Source organism: Gasterosteus aculeatus, chromosome 21 (assembly GCF_964276395.1).
Source record: "Gasterosteus aculeatus chromosome 21, fGasAcu3.hap1.1, whole genome shotgun sequence".
NCBI lineage: Eukaryota > Metazoa > Chordata > Actinopteri > Perciformes > Gasterosteidae > Gasterosteus > Gasterosteus aculeatus.
This window is the reverse complement of record NC_135708.1, coordinates 202,105-218,303: the sequence shown is the minus strand read 5'-3', so window position 1 is coordinate 218,303 and position 16,199 is coordinate 202,105. Positions and strand designations below refer to the sequence as shown.

Here is a 16,199-nt window from a genome sequence, read left to right as displayed (position 1 = left end):
TCTCCTGAAGGCTTCCTATTGGCTGACTCATCGCTCAAAGGATTCATATCTACGCGCGCAACACGGTACCATAAGCTCCTTAAGACACGAGCGAACTTCTATGATGATTTAACAACCTGGTTAACTGACAAAACATAAAATCTTTTCTGTTGGCGTTTCATTACCTCTGTGTGGTAAGTTTATACAGATCAAAGACAAGGGAATTTACTGGGAGCTAAATAAATATATATATATATATATATATATAATACTCAATACTCAAATACTTGCTGTGTTTAAAACAACACAAAACTATCACTTAAATTGTACTTTTATTCAAACTTAACCTGCCAAAGACGATGATGGTCCACTTCTACACGGCCATCATGGAGTCCATCCTCTGCTCCTCCATCAGCGTCTGGTACGCTGCAGCCACAGCCAAGGACAAGGGCAGGCTGCAGCGTGTCCTCCGCTCTGCAGAGAGGCTGATCGGCTGCAATCTGCCGTCCCTGCAGGACTTGTTCGCTTCCAGGTCTCTGAAGCAGCTAAAAAGATGGTGGCCGACCCCTCCCACCCCGGACAAAACCTGTTTGTGCCCCTTCCATCTGGCAGGAGGCTGAGGTCCATCAGGACTAAGACCTCCCGCCACACTAACAGTTTCTTCCCGTCGGCAGTCGGGCTCATCAACAGAGCCGGTCCCCCACTGACTGACTATAACATCCCCCCGGTCACTCCCCCTCATACTGCACATGTCACTTTAACTGTTCACTGGTGCACTTTAAAAAAAATATTTTTAACTAACTTTATTCTCTTATTTTATAATAACCCATCGCATTAGCATTTCATTTTATTACTTGTGCACTGTGGTCTTGTCTGTTGTTACTATCTGTCACACACCAACCGCCAAGTCAAAGTCCTTTATTATATTATATTACATATTTTGGCAATAAATGATTCCTGATTAATGGTTCTTATCTACAGCAAGTTGTAAAGTGGCTTATTTGATGAAATTGCACTCTGTTGTTTCTTGTTCTTCTGAGTTTGTATCCTTATTGTTATTGTCTCTTTGGATAAAATGACATGTGATGTAAACAAAATGAAGATCAGACATCGTAGATTCAAGCGTCCCACTGTATTCACAACACAGTGATGCTGCAGAACCTGCAGTTGGCTCAGAACATGTCTTGCCCTTGTCTACAGAAGGCCTGGAGGAGGGGATACATATGAGGGACTGCAGGTACAGCTTCTATGCTGCTGTATATTCCCGTTCTGTGTTGTGAGCAGTAAAAATAAAAACACAGAAATACTGCACAATTACAGGCGTAATACAGACGTTTAGTATTGCAATTCAGGGCTTTAGGGAACTCAAGAGACCGACTGAGAAGAAAAATGACCATCAATCTGCGCAGGAGAAGCTTTTAAGTTGAAAAGTCTGTGGAAAGCGTCCCTGCCTGTAAACACATCTTTCAAAGGCTTCTTGCAATACGTCAGTAGTCTGCATTCTTCTGGCCATCGCTACGACATCATCTGGGTCATTTCCTTGACTTGACAAATTCATGGCCACAGTAGTTCTACTAATAGTAACAGCTAATAAGGACACAATTCACCAATTCTGTTCACAGCATCAACGTAAGACAATAGGACCATTGGTTCAGTAACGATACAGTATATGTGAGTGTCTGATCACATGACGGTGACTCTCTCAGGGGAAACGTGGGCAGCCAAGCCCCCTGGCTCCAGGCGCCGGCAGCGGTACCGGCTGCTATCCAGGCCCCGGCGGATCTGGTGGAGCTTGCGGGCCACACAGGGGAGCAGCATCAGCACCTTCCCCAGTATGACACACACCGGCAGGGCTAGGGCCACCACAAAGCTGGGGGGCAGGTAGAAACGGTAGGCCTCCTCCTCAAAGGCCCGCTTCCAGCCGAACAGCAGCCCGTGGAAGGTAGCGATCAGCAGAGCCACGTAGCCTAGTGTGGACTGCAGCAGACACAGGAGGACGCATGATGCTACATGTGGATGCACTGACTAGTCACAGAGCAGTATCTGTATAGCAGTACCTGTATAAAGCTGAACTCCCTCCAGTTCAGCGTGCTGTGGACAGAGGGGATGGAGGTGATGGCCAGGAGCGACAGCAGCCCGAGACTCATGATCCCAAAGGAAACGTACATTTCCACCCGCCACACCTCCTCCTCATTCCACGCGTTCTCAACATTAGCATGGACCTGCAACACAAAGCATGCTCCAGAAGGAATTCATCCCAATCACCTTGATGCACGGCCAGATTAACAGCGAGCTACTTTCCCTTTACGGTGCATACAGGAATGGGATTTTACAGGTAATATTAGTGTCTAAGTCATATTAAGATCTTGCCTCTTCACATGGCTCATCTCCCACTGACGTGCAGTTACAAGATCTGAAATGAAAGTAAAACCTCTGCATACACTACAATGTGAGGTCAGTGAGAGTGAGACAAGAGGATAGGTATTAATCTCACATCTGTGGAGAGTGGACATTGTGAGAGGACACAGTTTGTCGCTGGACTGGACGAGCGGTGCTGACTGTCCAAAGTTGAACAAGGTGCTGGCCACCACATTAAAAAACAGAGATAGTCAACGTGTCTATAATGACACCTCCTACGTATTAAATGGCCATCCACAGTTTTCACTTTAATTTGTAATATTTGTTCACTGATGTGGCATCGGTACATTAGCATGTGCTTCATGTTGTACACAAACAGAGAAAGACTTGGTGGGTGTAGAGAGAGTCATCAGCTGCAACTATTTCCTGACAAACATTCCTGCCGCTTGCTACCAGGTACAGTCGGTGAGCACAACTGACCTGCTGGTAGGCCGTGTTGAGCAGCAGGTACCTCTCCGACCTCCTCATGGGCAGACAGAGGCTGTAGACGACATGGACAGCCGCCAGGAAGAAGCTGAGGAGACCCATCTGTTTGCGGCTCTGCAGCCAGCCCTCCAGCCAGTGTGGGAAATGCCTGTACTTGGTTCCGTAGTAGAGCTGGTGGGCGGCTGCCAGCTGGCCTGCCAGGTACACCAGGGCCAAGAGAGTGATGGCTACAGTGGGCAGTGTCCGGTTGACCATCTCTAAGGGGATCTTGTAAAAGTCACTCTGCTTGTATTTCACATATGGGTGGATAATATCTCGTACAAAAGAGTAGGCGAAAAAGAAGATGGAGAGCGCTACGGCAGCAAGGACGGGGCCCTTCCAGCCAGGAAATAACTGTATGGGAATGTTCTCAATATCCCGCGAGGAAGACAAGGTGCCCATATCCACCGGCAGGAAGTTGAGCTGGCGGGCTAATTCCATAATCTGCTGCCGAGCCTCCAGCGAGTCACTGCAGATAAACACCTACAGAGAGCAGCAGATCAGTTAGACACCCAGGAAGGATGGTGAGGAGGAGAGTGGAGTGGAGACATATAGCAGGACATATTTGAGATGAGAAGAGGAACAGGTTGACTCCTAAAAATGCTGAGATGCTTATATTTATCAAGGCAAATCTGCCAGTGATGCTGCTTAATCAGAAGTAAGGTTTGAATACTCTAGTATTCCCCCTCTCCGAGTGAGTGAGTGAGACACTATTCAGATAGATATACATGTTTGGTTTAATTGCTGACTTCCTGTGCACCTTTAATCTTTATTCTGTCTGTTATCTCCTCCTATAAGTTCTATTGAGAGCCTCTAGAGTGGAATGTTGCACATGTTATTCTATTGTTGTGATTTTCATTTAAAGATTTATATTCTTATTATTGTTTTAATATTTATTATTATTTACACATTTTATAGTAAGCGAGAGAGCTTTTCTACATTGGCATTTCTACAATGTTGCACGTTTCCTGCAATAAAACGGATGGTTGTCAATTCATGATACTCTCTCGTCTCGTAATTTAAATACTTAAAATACAAAACCAATGTTGTTAAGAATGATTCGTTTCATAAATAATGCTACACAATAAATAGAATGCTTAAATCGACACCGTGATCGGTATTATCGGATCGGCAGATACTGATTTCAGTGATCGGTGATCGGCACCAAAAAACCTGATCGGAGCGTCTCTGCTGTGAAGTAACTTCAGCATCTCGTTCAACGGACACATGACCACAGCAGGAACCTGGTGGTTAAACCATCTTTGGTTCTAAAGGCTTATATAACCACCATGGGCCAGAAAACAGCCAGAAACAGCCCAGAATACAGTAGAGTGAATATTGGATCCTGTATTCAGGCTGTTCATACTCTGACTGAGTGTGTTTGTTTGTTTGTTTGTTTGTTCCGATTCAGGATTAATATGATACGATGTTACAGTTGCCTGTTTGTTCGGTGTTTGTTGACACTGCAAGATTCAACTGCCATCTAAATATTAGATAACAATACCACGCATGAGCAAACTGTTCTTTCATTGGTCCAATTTTGTTGCAGTTATAAATAGGCTCTTTCTTTTTTAAATAGGGGGGGTGCAAGAAGGAGGTCAGGATAAAAAGTTTGGGAACCGCTGCCTTATTCGGTATTACTTAGATGACGGAGAGTCTGCTTTCAGTCTCTAGCGAGACACTTTGTGTTTTGGGTCAACTGATGGTCAAGATGTCTGTGCGTCAAACTCCAGTTAATCTTGTGCTGCCCGAGGTGGAGAAGGTGATGGTGTAAAACCCAAGGCTGATTGCCAACACGGTCCACGGGAGGATCAGGGAGGGCAACAACATCAAACTACAGAGGCCATCTTTGAACAGACATCCCTTGATACACAACCAGCTGACTGTCCATACGGATGTCTCCTGATTCTAGCAGAGCTGTCTCTGGTAGGTCAATTGAAAAGCCATTGAAATACCCAGAAGAGACTTTTACAGTAGGACATGAGTGACTGTACCTGTGTGCTGGCGTCTTTGGGGCAGCTCTGCTGCATTGCCCAGGCTGAGATGACGTTGAATCCTTTGACCGCTATGGAGTCTGGCAGCAGTGAAGCCAGATACTCAGCGTTAGACTCTGGGTACTGGTTTGGCCTCCTGTTGTTACTCACATCCACCAGGATCTTGCCTGATGAACAACAAGAAAAACTGGTTTCTATAGTCAAAGACATTCCTATACAACGACGTTTTTTTACACAATGGGCTGGCATGAGTGAACCATGTGTAGTACTAAACAGTAAAGCCTCCTCCTTCTACTGCTGTTGAAGTAGAAGGAGGAGGCGTAAGGTTGGTGGCCTCTCTGAGGCTTGAACAGTAAGAGGTACATGGATCCTTCAGGGTGTAACTATCTCTATACTGCAGCTTGACAAACCATTAAGGAGCAAGTTAAGGACCATTGGTTTTCTGTTTTGTGCATGGATGTATCATTGAAGCAATAAACCTGTGACAGTGGACAATGGTCACAATGGTCCTATATTCTTCATCTCATTCTCACAAATCCTTTTCCACAAAGACAAATTAAGAAACACACCTATTTGCTACAGTCCCCCAGAGGGAAGGAGGACAAACAGATCGTGGCTGAGCTGTGGTGTCCCTGATGATCATGCCTGCCCTCCGCAGGCAGCGCTTGAGGTGGATGGATTCAATATCAGGGGGATGCAGTAGTTTGCGGTCAGAGCATTTCCCATAAAGTGTGATGTAGTTGGTTAAGATAGGAAATCCAGTATCCAGCTACAGAGGGAGGTGTCGATGCCATGCTCAGCTAGTTTGGCTGATGGTGTTGAATGCTGAACTGAAATCGATGAGCAGCATTCTCATGTAGGTGTTTTTATTGTTGCGGTGGGAGAGTACAGGCACAGTGAAGCGCTGTGGAGATGACTTCTTCTGCGAATTGGAGGGGGTCCAGTCTAGGGGGAAGGCAGGTTTTGAGATGAGCTAGGACCAGTGACCAGTGTCCCCGCGTCGAGTCAAATTCTTCTAATAAAGAACAACAACAACCAGAACCATTTTGTTGATAAAAAGCATGCCGTGTTGACTAGAATGACGGCACTGGAGGCCGGAGGACATGAGAGCAGGGAGCAATGAAATGCATCCAAGCATCATGACACTTGTTCTTGACCATTACACACGGAACAGGAAGGTTAGGGGCTCCGAAGTGGGACGCCAGCCCCTCAGCTCAGAATCCAATGGTGGTGGAGGTATAAAATCGTGTTTTTGTTGAATTGTCAATTTGTTTGTGCCGCCTGGGGCTCAAATAAATGTTAACGTGAACGGAAGAAAATCCAATCTCTGTGTTCAGCAGGTGTTTGTAGCTGATTGAGAATTTTGTGGTATCTCACAATGAGTCAGATAGATTTAAGTTAAGCAGTCCGTAGTTAAATCAACCAGACAAAACTATTTGAACCCACGTTGGTTCATTACCAAAAAAGACAATACACTGTCAAGTCATGCAGCCAATGGGTACGCTTCCCTGGGAGAAAGTCCGCCCATGCAGACCGTTGCACTTTGCTCCATATTTCTTTGAGCAAAGAATATAATGTACACCTGAATGCGTTTTGCACCATATTCAGTGCAGTAACTTTAGCTCAAATGTGGGCATGTGAGTCATTTGTCTTTTGTGGAAAAGGATACATTTGAATCTCCACTCGAGTGGTGTGAAAGTGAAGAGACAGGTAAGGTTATTTACCCTTGAGAAGATGCTTGAGGTCCCACAGGACTGAGTAGTGCTCGCGTCGGATTGCCAGGAACACGATCCTGGCCTTCCCCACCGCGTCTTCTTGGTGTGTCACATCCACCACGTGAGGAAATGACTGGGCCGCCAGTTTGGGATGGCGGCTGCCCACCACCACATGGAAGCCGCGGCGCAGCAGACGGATGGTCAGGCACTTGGAGAAGTCCCCTGAGCCTAAGATGGCCACTGTAGACTGGGAGGGTAGACAGGCAGCCTCTGGGTTTCCAACAGGACTCTTTGTACCGTTGGGTAGGAAACAGGCCTGTGTGTGTTGGAGATGGTGCGAAGACGAGGCTGTGAGGAACAAAGGGCTCCTGCTGTCGCCCATCATAGAGATGGAGTCCATCGTAGACTTCTTCTGGGGGTCTACTTTGTAGGAGTTCACCTGGTCTACGGGAGCAAAGAGGAGGGAAAAAAAGACAAATGTTTTTTTTGCAGGTAAAACAACTGAAATCAGCCGATTATGATGTACACATACTAGAATTGTGTCCCCGTCATCTAAATTGAAACTTTTACTCTGGTATTGATTAATATTGATTTAATAGTCCTAAAATGTTGATGGAGCTATTTATTTAAGTTAGTATTTAGAAGTAGTATTTTTTTATTTAGTTAATATCATGGCTCTGCTGACCAGTCCTTTTCTAGTGTTTCTGTGTTCCTTGTGTCTCCCAGGGTACATCCTCCAGATGCTGCATCCTTTCAAAGGCTGGATCCTTCAGAGGCTGCATCCCTGCAGAGACTGCATCATTTCAAAGGCTGGATCCTTCAGAGGCTGCATCCCTCCAGAGACTGCATCCTTCAGAGGCTGCATCCTTTCAAAGGCTAGATCCTTCAGAGGCTGCATCCTTTCAAAGGCTAGATCCTTCAGAGGCTGCATCCTTTCAAAGGCTGGATCCTTCAGAGGCTGCATCCTTTCAAAGGCTAGATCCTTCAGAGGCTGCATCCTTTCAAAGGCTAGATCCTTCAGAGGCTGCATCCTTTCAAAGGCTAGATCCTTCAGAGGCTGCATCCTTTCAAAGGCTGGATCCTTCAGAGGCTGCATCCTTTCAAAGGCTAGATCCTTCAGAGGCTGCATCCTTTCAAAGGCTAGATCCTTCAGAGGCTGCATCCTTTCAAAGGCTAGATCCTTCAGAGGCTGCATCCTTTCAAAGGCTGGATCCTTCAGAGGCTGCATCCTTTCAAAGGCTAGATCCTTCAGAGGCTGCATCCTCGTGGAAGGAGGTCTCTGAAGACATCAGGACCACAGAGAGCCTTCACATCTTCAGACTAAAGACACACCTCTTCAGACTCTACCTCCACTAACACACTAACTAACTGTAGCACTGACATTGGACTTATAATGGTTCTTATCTACAGCAAGTTGTAAAGCGGCTTATTTGATGAAATTGCACTTTCTTGTTTCTTGTTCTTCTGGGTTTGTGTCCTTATGGTTGAAATGCAGCTATTGTAACTCGCTTTGGATAAAAGCGTCAGATAAATGACATGTGATGTGATGTATATTAGAGGGAATGTACATGTTCGATTTGAGCAATTGTTAGAATAATCTTGCACATTATTCAAGTTGATTATTCAAAAGAAGGACTGCTCAGAAGATCTCTGACCAACCAGTGCTACGACTTCTTCACAATGAACGAGGCTGCAGGAGTCATCGGGTTCTTGATGGAAGTCATTTAGCGGAGGGTGGTCCTGGATGTGAACTACTTCCTAACAATTCCTCTCTCCAGGTTAATAACCATAGTAGCCCCATGTCTGCTTCATACACGCTGGATACATGAGGATCCATCATCTGCTGAAGCAGCGCGGTACGAGCCGATCACAGGACGCCCGTCCCCCGGGACAAGCTGCGTCCCCCGGTGACCTTCCGTCTGCAGACGCAATGTGTCGTGAAGGGCACGCAGCCCCCCCGTGGCGCCGCAGCACGGCCAACACACACCACCGCACAGCTGATGGATGATGACAACGCGCACACGTACCGATCAGCGCAGGGTGCGACGCACGTCACCCACCTGGCAGCCTCACGAGGACGCTCCTGTTAGTGGCACACGCAGACCGGCGGCCGGCGGCTCTTCATCCTGCTGCGCGCGCTCCCGTCTGTGCGCGTGCTGCGTTCACGACCCGCAGAGAAAATCGGTGCAAGTAGCATCCGTCTTAAAGTGACCTGTGCAAGACTCGGTCGGCCATATGTTGCCGGTTGTTTATCTAATCTTCATACATCATCATCATACATGACAGGGTTTTTGTCAAACAGCAGAAAGGTGACTAGAAAACAGCATTACTGCACAGAAATGTGTTGAATTCACATTCACAGTGTTGGTACAAAGGATTCCAAATAGATGTTGTGCATGAAAAGGGAAGATCATAAATTACTCCGTGATAACCAGCTGGTCATGCACAGTATTCCAAAAGGCTTTATACCGTGGGGACATGTCTCCTTTACGTGAGTGATTGTCTGTCCTATTCTAATAATTGTCCCGTCCATCGCACTGTGCAGCAGCTTTTCGTAACAAATGAGCGTTTAGGAAACGGGGACCAGCACCAGCATCTTTGTGCTTCTGGTCGGGGACAGGGGACGAAGCGTCCCCCAACACATCCAAATCCTTCATCCCCAGAGCCACACAACTGTACAACAACACAAGCCGCCAACCAAAGGTACCTCACCATGTTTACTGGCTACGTTACCTTGTGCACAGGGGGCCTGACTACTGGCCCCCTGTGCACAAACCCCCACCCCTCCCTCTCTCCACCCCCAGCCTGAACTCTTAATGTCTGTTTTAAATTTCATTTTGTCTTTGAGAATCCTTTTTAATAGTTTAACTATGTGCCTTTTATGTTTGTCAGGAGCTACCTGGATCTTGAATTTCAATAAATTACTTCTATTCTATTCTATTCTATACTATTCTATTCTATTCTATTCTATTCTATACTATACGTAAGGACACATTGACTCAGAGTCATTTCTAAAAGAAACTGGTCTGTTTAACGATCAGAAGAAGTAATACAGCAGCTCGGGTCGCATTGCGGAGGTTGTGCCTGGAAGCCTGAACTCCGGGTAGCAGACGCGCGGCTGTGGTCCTACCGGGCCGCCGTAGCTGTGATGGCGCCGCTGCTGGGAGCCGCGCTGGCTCTTCTACTCGTCTGTTTGTTGTTCACTAGCCGACTGTATCGTGTCGTGAGGGCTGCTTCGAGTTGCGGCCCGGGAGCCGGGGGCCCGGGAGCCGGGGGGCCGGGAGCCGGGGGCCCGGGAGCCGGGGGGCCGGGAGCCGGGGGGCCGGGAGCCGGGGGCCCGGGAGCCGGGGGGCCGGGAGCCGGGGGGCCGGGAGCCGGGGGCCCGGGAGCCGGGGGGCCGGTCGCTGTCCTCGTCGTCGCAGGGTCAGGTAGCGTTCACGTTGCTGACGTCACAGTAACCGTAGCGTTAAGTTAGCCAGACTGGTTTCACGTTAGCTTAGCTTCCGAGCTAACGAGCCGCAGACTGGCGCGCGTGCGCATCACGAGCGCTCGTTTAAGCCGCCTGCGTGTTTATCAGTGACAATAAAGAACTGGACCTCCCGCAGGTCCGTGAACGCGTCTCAGTCCTGCTGGTTGCGATCGTAATTCTTATCTGTCGTTATTCTTTAATCGTGTCGCTCAATGGACACGCGATGAACTTTGAAGATTTGTTTGTGAATGTGTGACGAATCAGGCGACAGTAAACAGCCGCTGCTGATAAGTAAACACAAACACCCAGTGGTGACGTAACACTGGCCTCCCGACCAGTACACAAATAACACAACGACGTCCGTCATGTTTGTTTCTGATCAATACACAAATAACACAATGACGTCCGTCATGTTTGTTTCTGATCAATACACAAATAACACAATGACGTCCGTCATGTTTGTTTGTGCAAGTATTACAAGTGTCTCTGCCTGCCTGTAACAGTCAGTGTGTGTGTGTGTGTGTGTGTGTGTGTGTGCGTGTGCGTGCGTGTGTGTGTGTGTGTGTGTGTGTGTGTGTGCGCGTGTGCGTGCGTCCAGGTGGTCACACCACAGAGATCCTGCGCCTGGTGCACAGCCTGTCTGCAGCCTACACCCCTCGGCACTATGTGATTGCTGACAGCGACCGGATGAGCGAGGAGAAGATCTGCGCCTTGGAGAGGTCCAGGCGGGCCCCTGACGGCGAGCCCCAGGTGAGCCGCTGCTCCGCCTCAAACCACTGCTACCGACGGCATCCTGTCGGCAGCAGTGGGGTGAACGTGTGGTTGTAAACACTGGATCCCTTCTTTGATAAGCAACCAGCACAGACAGAATATGCATATAGATCGTTTGAGACGAGCTGTCCTCGCGTGAACGTCCACGTTACCAAGTCCATATGGTCTCTGGTACCGCGAGCCAGGAGCTGACCTCAGGTCCGTGCTGCAGTGTGAATACTCACCAGCAGGTGGCTTCACACGTCAAACTGATTCCCACTGAATGTGCTGCTCACAGTTTCCCCGGATGAGCTGAATATCGACCTGTGTTGTACTAGAGTGAGCGCTGCGCGTGACCTTTGGTTTGAAGCTGGCAGTGCGGTGACGTGTCCTCTTTCTGCAGTTCACCATCTGTCGGATCCCACGGAGTCGGGAGGTGCATCAGTCCTGGAGCTCGTCCCTCATCAGCTCTCTGCGCGCGCTGCGCTACTCTCTTCCTCTGGTCTTCAGACTCCGACCTGACGTGGTGAGTGGACCAGAGGCCCTTCAGCACCAATGTCCGTATCATAGCAGACATGTTGCTATTGGCTGCACGGCAGGAAATGCAGGATTCATTGTTTCTGGAGCTTCAGAGTCTTTTAGTGATCTGTTTGTAGGAGCCATTAGTTCTGTCTGTGTACAACATGTGTGTAGGGGCCTATCTCAGGTTGACCACGGGTGGCGGTGTGTAGTAGTCGGGGGGGGGGGGGGGTTCACATAGGGGGCACAGGTAATGACGCATGGGTGATGGGGAGATGAAACCGTTTTACCGCAAACCAGACTCACAAAACCAGACCAGGAAGCGAAGTTATGCAAAGTTCTGTATTATAATTTGAACAGTAATTAAACGGGAACCTCAACCAAAGAGACAAAAGACCTGGAATCTCTTTGTAAAAGCGAGCAGGGAACCGGTTGCTCTCCCGCACCCAGCCGAGTGGCTCGCTGAAATACGTGAGGCAGCGGTTCACTCTGCAGCAGCACAAGCCCATCCCACTCCACCGTGCACCACATGCAGGATGAACCCATATGAACTCTGTGGGGCTAAACATTAGGGATGGCCCCCACAAGAACAATCCACCATCAGGAATAACCACCAGCAGATATAATCACCATCAGGAATAACCACCACCAGGAATAACCACCATCAGGAATAACCACCATCAGGAATAACCACCACCAGGAATAACCACCACCAGGAATAACCACCATCAGGAATAACCACCATCAGGAATAACCACCAGCAGATATAACCACCACCAGATGTAACCACCACCAGGAATAACCACCACCAGGAATAACCACCATCAGGAATAACCACCAGCAGATATAACCACCACCAGATATAACCACCACCAGATATAACCACCACCAGGAATAACCACCACCAGGAATAACCACCACCAGGAATAACCACCACCAGGAATAACCACCATCAGGAATAACCACCAGCAGATATAACCACCACCAGATGTAACCACCACCAGGAATAACCACCACCAGGAATAACCACCATCAGATATAACCACCATCAGATATAACCACCACCAGGAATAACCACCACCAGGAATAACCACCATCAGATATAACCACCACCAGGAATAACCACCATCAGATATAACCACCACCAGATATAACCACCATCAGATATAACCACCACCAGATATAACCACCACCAGATATAACCACCACCAGGAATAACCACCACCAGGAATAACCACCATCAGATATAACCACCACCAGGAATAACCACCATCAGATATAACCACCACCAGATATAACCACCACCAGATATAACCACCACCAGATGTAACCACCACCAGGAATAACCACCAGCAGATATAACCACCACCAGATGTAACCACCACCAGGAATAACCACCACCAGGAATAACCACCACCAGATATAACCACCACCAGGAATAACCACCAGCAGATATAACCACCACCAGGAATAACCACCATCAGATATAACCACCACCAGGAATAACCACCACCAGATGTAACCACCAGCAGATACATACATATACAGTAATCGGTGAGAAGGGACACCACCATGATTTCAGGAAAGAAGCAGAGTAATGTGAGTTTATGATCACTGAAACAATGATGTGATTAATAATAATAATAATAATAGGGATAGCAGCAGCAGCAGGACCAGGTTACAGATAAAACCACAATCTATGGAAACCTGTAAGGCGAGAAAGCACAAAACCTCCAGGAAAGAAGCTGAGTTGGTGATGTGCATTAATGAGCTGTGCTTTTTATAACTATAGGACTTTAGCAACTCACATCAGATCTGTCAAGTGAGTTCTCTATACCCAGACAGAAGGACAGGCCTCTCTGCAGCGCACCCAGAGGCCGCTGCAGGTGTGAAATCCATATTGTGTTATGCTCATTGTAAAGAAATGCACTTACTACCTTTCTCTATAGAAACTGAGCTGATAAAGTGGGACGTGAAACCCTTTTTTCTGTGTAAATGCTGACGTAGCAAACATTTACCTTCCGTTCTTCCACAACGATCTCTAATGTCTCTAAACGCTGAGCGCGAAGTGTTCAGACAAAGCTCATTTTCATTTGTAGCATGCTGTAAATATATGCAGTGTATTTATTCTTAGGACTCAGATCTCTTACCGGTCATGGACGTTTGCCCCCCAGTGTTGAGTCCTACATTCGGTCGAGCTCTGATTTCTCTCTGAGGTGAAATCTAGTTGCAGGGGATTGATGTTTGAGTGTGGTGCTTTGATTAGCAGCCAGTGCTAATGGCATGCTAATGGTGCATCGTACCTGCTCTACAGACGAGTAAGTCATTTAATACCTGTACTAATAATAAACTATGAGAACTATGAGAAGCGTGTGCATAGCACATTGGTGCTGCTCTGTTGGATGATGACTTGAGCGGCGCCGCCCGGTTTCCTGTAGACCCGAACGCCCTCCGCTTCCTCATCCAGTCCCTCCCCCGCTGGGCCGAATACACACCTCAACATCAGAGAAGGAATTGCTTAGGGCGACTACCCAGCCACCCCTGCTGGACTAAAGTCCACTAAAGGCCCAGGCAGAAGCTAAGCTAACTGTGCCGCGCTGCTGGCGTTCTTATGTCGGGTCTCCAGACACTCAAACCTTTTTTCGCTTGTGCTGCTAACGTGCCTCGGCTACATTTTGTTGTACATTCCTGCGTTGCATAACGACAAGAACTGGTCCGTGATCACTTGAAACATGTTGCTGGTAACTGCTCATCCGTGTGCTCCCGTGCAGATGAAAGAATAATGAATGGAAGCGACCTACACGTGACCTTCTGTTATCTTCTAGCAGTCCGTCTAATGCCGCTTCCACAGAATGTAGATGCATTCACGGGAGGGTCAACGGAAAGTGGGAGTTTCCCATAAAGAGATGGGAGGGGATGTGTAAAGTGCGCCTAATTATGCATTCCGCGGTATTCCACAAACCGGCCACGAAAGCGTGTTTCTTCACATTTATTCTTCACTGCATTTCGTTGCCTCAGTACTTGTACTTGTGCAATGGCAATAAAGTTGAATCTAATCCAATAATATGCCTGCTGGTGACACCAGACGCCACGTAGGACAAGGGGACGAGGGGACGAGCTGAAAGGATTTTTGCCACATGGGTCACACTTTTCCAGTTGAGTGAACAGGAAATCATTAGTTACAGATGAAGCAGCGATATTCCAGTTAGTGGAATCACAGATGACGTCGCGTCTCCCACTCAGTGGTCACATTCCATTCCAGCTGTTGTTAAACATCTCGGTCTGCATTCAGCCGTATCACAGCGAGTACACAACGCGTTGCTACAGCGCACTGGTCAATACACACATTCCCCACCGCTGATGCCAAAATAACACTAAAACTTAGTTTTTGCTGTTTTGACTGGCTGATGATAGACATGCTGGTAGAAAGAGAAGGATGTCCATTCACTTTAAATGCGTTTAAATGCTGACCATGTGCGGTATAGTGGGCGGAGAAAGGCGCTGATCACCTGATGAGCTGCAGGTTTCATGAAGTACGACATAGACTGAAGTGTCACAGCGGGCGCTTTCCTTATGCTACGTTTGCAAATGTGCGTACGTGAGGTTCCCAGACACAAATGAGTAAATTGTTAGTTACTGTGTATGGACTCTGCATCAGGGATTTCCAGGTTTGAGAAAATGGAACTATAGAACCTTTGCTGCTTCAGACACTGATCTTAAGGGGCCGACTAGAGAGCTGCTCATAGATGCTGGTAACTTGTTGTCATAAAGCAGGATGGGGGCCACAGCCTTCAGGTACCAAGCTCCTCTTTTGTGGAACCAGCTGCCACTTTCAGTCCGGGGGGGGGCAGACACAGTCAGCGCATTCAAGATAAAGCTTAAGACTTTCCTGCCTGTCTCCTGCCGCGGCATCATCATCATTATTAGTCACGTTACTATCACTGTCCTCATGAACAAAATACGGACATTGCTTCCTTCCTGAAATTGTTCTGCTGTCCTGTGGATGGTGGTTGATGGTGGTCCTGCCGTACACCTGACTGACTACTCTCAATATTTGAGTTATTTCTCCCGTACGCATAGAGGAGTTTGCGATCCTTGCCCTAAGGTTTCTTTCTTTTTCCTCCCAGAGGATGCCGTATGAGTACACAAAATAAAATGAATGGATTGAATTGAATTCAGAGAGATCCACAGGACACATGCGTGTAGTAAAGTGTGAGCATTGTAGACATTTTCCACCTTGACGCCACTGTGCTTTAGAGAGGACAGATGGGAGGGTGGCTCACACAGCGAGCACCGGGGCCACTGGGCCAACGTAAATGCTGAATGGACCTTTGTGCTCTTTAGAGCACGCTTCACGTCATCATTCTGCTCATCTCCATCGAATCTCATGCTCACACACACACAAAGGGTTCAGTAGCTTGTCCAGGGACACTTTGCCATGTGAAGGACACACACCTCCAGGTCTGACACTCGGGGATAGAAGAGATAATGATGTTTAAAGCGTAAGCCCCCTGCTCATCCCCCTGTGTTGTGTGTGTTGTTTCAGGTGCTGTGTAACGGCCCGGGGACCTGCGTCCCCCTCTGCGTGGCAGGCCTGCTGCTTGGAATTCTTGGAATGAAGAAAGTGTTGATAGTTTATGTTGAAAGTATTTGCCGGGTAGAAACGCTGTCCCTTACGGGGAAGATCCTGTACCCAGTATCGGACTATTTCTTTGTGCAGTGGTCCTCTCTGAGAGACAAATATCCCAAATCCATTTTCCTTGGAAGACTAGTATGAAACAAATGTATGAAACATGTTTGTCTTAGTGATCAGGAATAAATGCTCTTGAGTTACAGAATAATAAAATGATGAGAAAGCCAAATGTGTTGGTGTTAAAGGGTTATGGTTTC

The 16,199-nt window shown here is 47.7% G+C and overlaps 2 protein-coding genes across 5 annotated transcripts; one reads left to right on the top strand and one right to left on the bottom strand.

The window, feature by feature from the left end:
• Positions 1–882: 882 nt before the first annotated feature.
• On the bottom strand, positions 883–9,841 carry steap2 (STEAP family member 2, metalloreductase). Of its 4 annotated transcripts, none has more exons than XM_040166662.2 (7): positions 9,702–9,821; positions 7,257–7,850; positions 6,581–7,015; positions 4,857–5,023; positions 2,818–3,345; positions 2,037–2,201; positions 883–1,956 (listed from the first exon to the last, which is right to left on the bottom strand). In XM_040166662.2, the coding sequence occupies exons 3-7, from the start codon at positions 6,969–6,971 to the stop codon at positions 1,663–1,665; spliced, it is 1,545 nt and encodes a 514-aa protein (XP_040022596.2). In that variant the 5' UTR covers positions 6,972–7,015; positions 7,257–7,850; positions 9,702–9,821; the 3' UTR covers positions 883–1,662. The 4 variants fall into 4 exon arrangements, with proteins under 4 accessions (XP_040022596.2, XP_077952779.1, XP_077952778.1 ...); XM_078096653.1 differs by lacking the exon at positions 7,257–7,850 and adding an exon at positions 8,599–8,783 and having other exon boundaries at positions 9,702–9,811; XM_078096652.1 differs by lacking the exon at positions 7,257–7,850 and adding an exon at positions 8,632–8,783 and having other exon boundaries at positions 9,702–9,811.
• Positions 9,720–16,171, top strand: alg14 (ALG14 UDP-N-acetylglucosaminyltransferase subunit). The gene is made up of 4 exons (XM_078096656.1): positions 9,720–9,999; positions 10,639–10,790; positions 11,194–11,316; positions 15,856–16,171. Exons 1-4 carry the CDS (start codon positions 9,720–9,722, stop codon positions 16,084–16,086), a joined length of 786 nt encoding a protein of 261 aa, XP_077952782.1. The 3' UTR covers positions 16,087–16,171.
• Positions 16,172–16,199: the final 28 nt, after the last annotated feature.

Excerpts from the sequence above, each read along its gene's own strand:
- steap2 (XM_078096651.1), bottom strand. The coding sequence starts at position 6,971 with ATGGACTCCATCTCTATGATGGGCGACAGCAGGAGCCCTTTGTTCCTC. Across the intron at positions 2,202-2,817 it reads TCAACACGGCCTACCAGCAG|GTCCATGCTAATGTTGAGAA; the intron begins GTCAGTTGTGCT and ends TTTGTGTTGCAG. Across the intron at positions 1,957-2,036 it reads GGGAGTTCAGCTTTATACAG|TCCACACTAGGCTACGTGGC; the intron begins GTACTGCTATAC and ends TGTCTGCTGCAG.
- alg14 (XM_078096656.1), top strand. The coding sequence starts at position 9,720 with ATGGCGCCGCTGCTGGGAGCCGCGCTGGCTCTTCTACTCGTCTGTTTG. Across the intron at positions 10,791-11,193 it reads CCCCTGACGGCGAGCCCCAG|TTCACCATCTGTCGGATCCC; the intron begins GTGAGCCGCTGC and ends CTCTTTCTGCAG. Across the intron at positions 11,317-15,855 it reads TCAGACTCCGACCTGACGTG|GTGCTGTGTAACGGCCCGGG; the intron begins GTGAGTGGACCA and ends GTGTTGTTTCAG.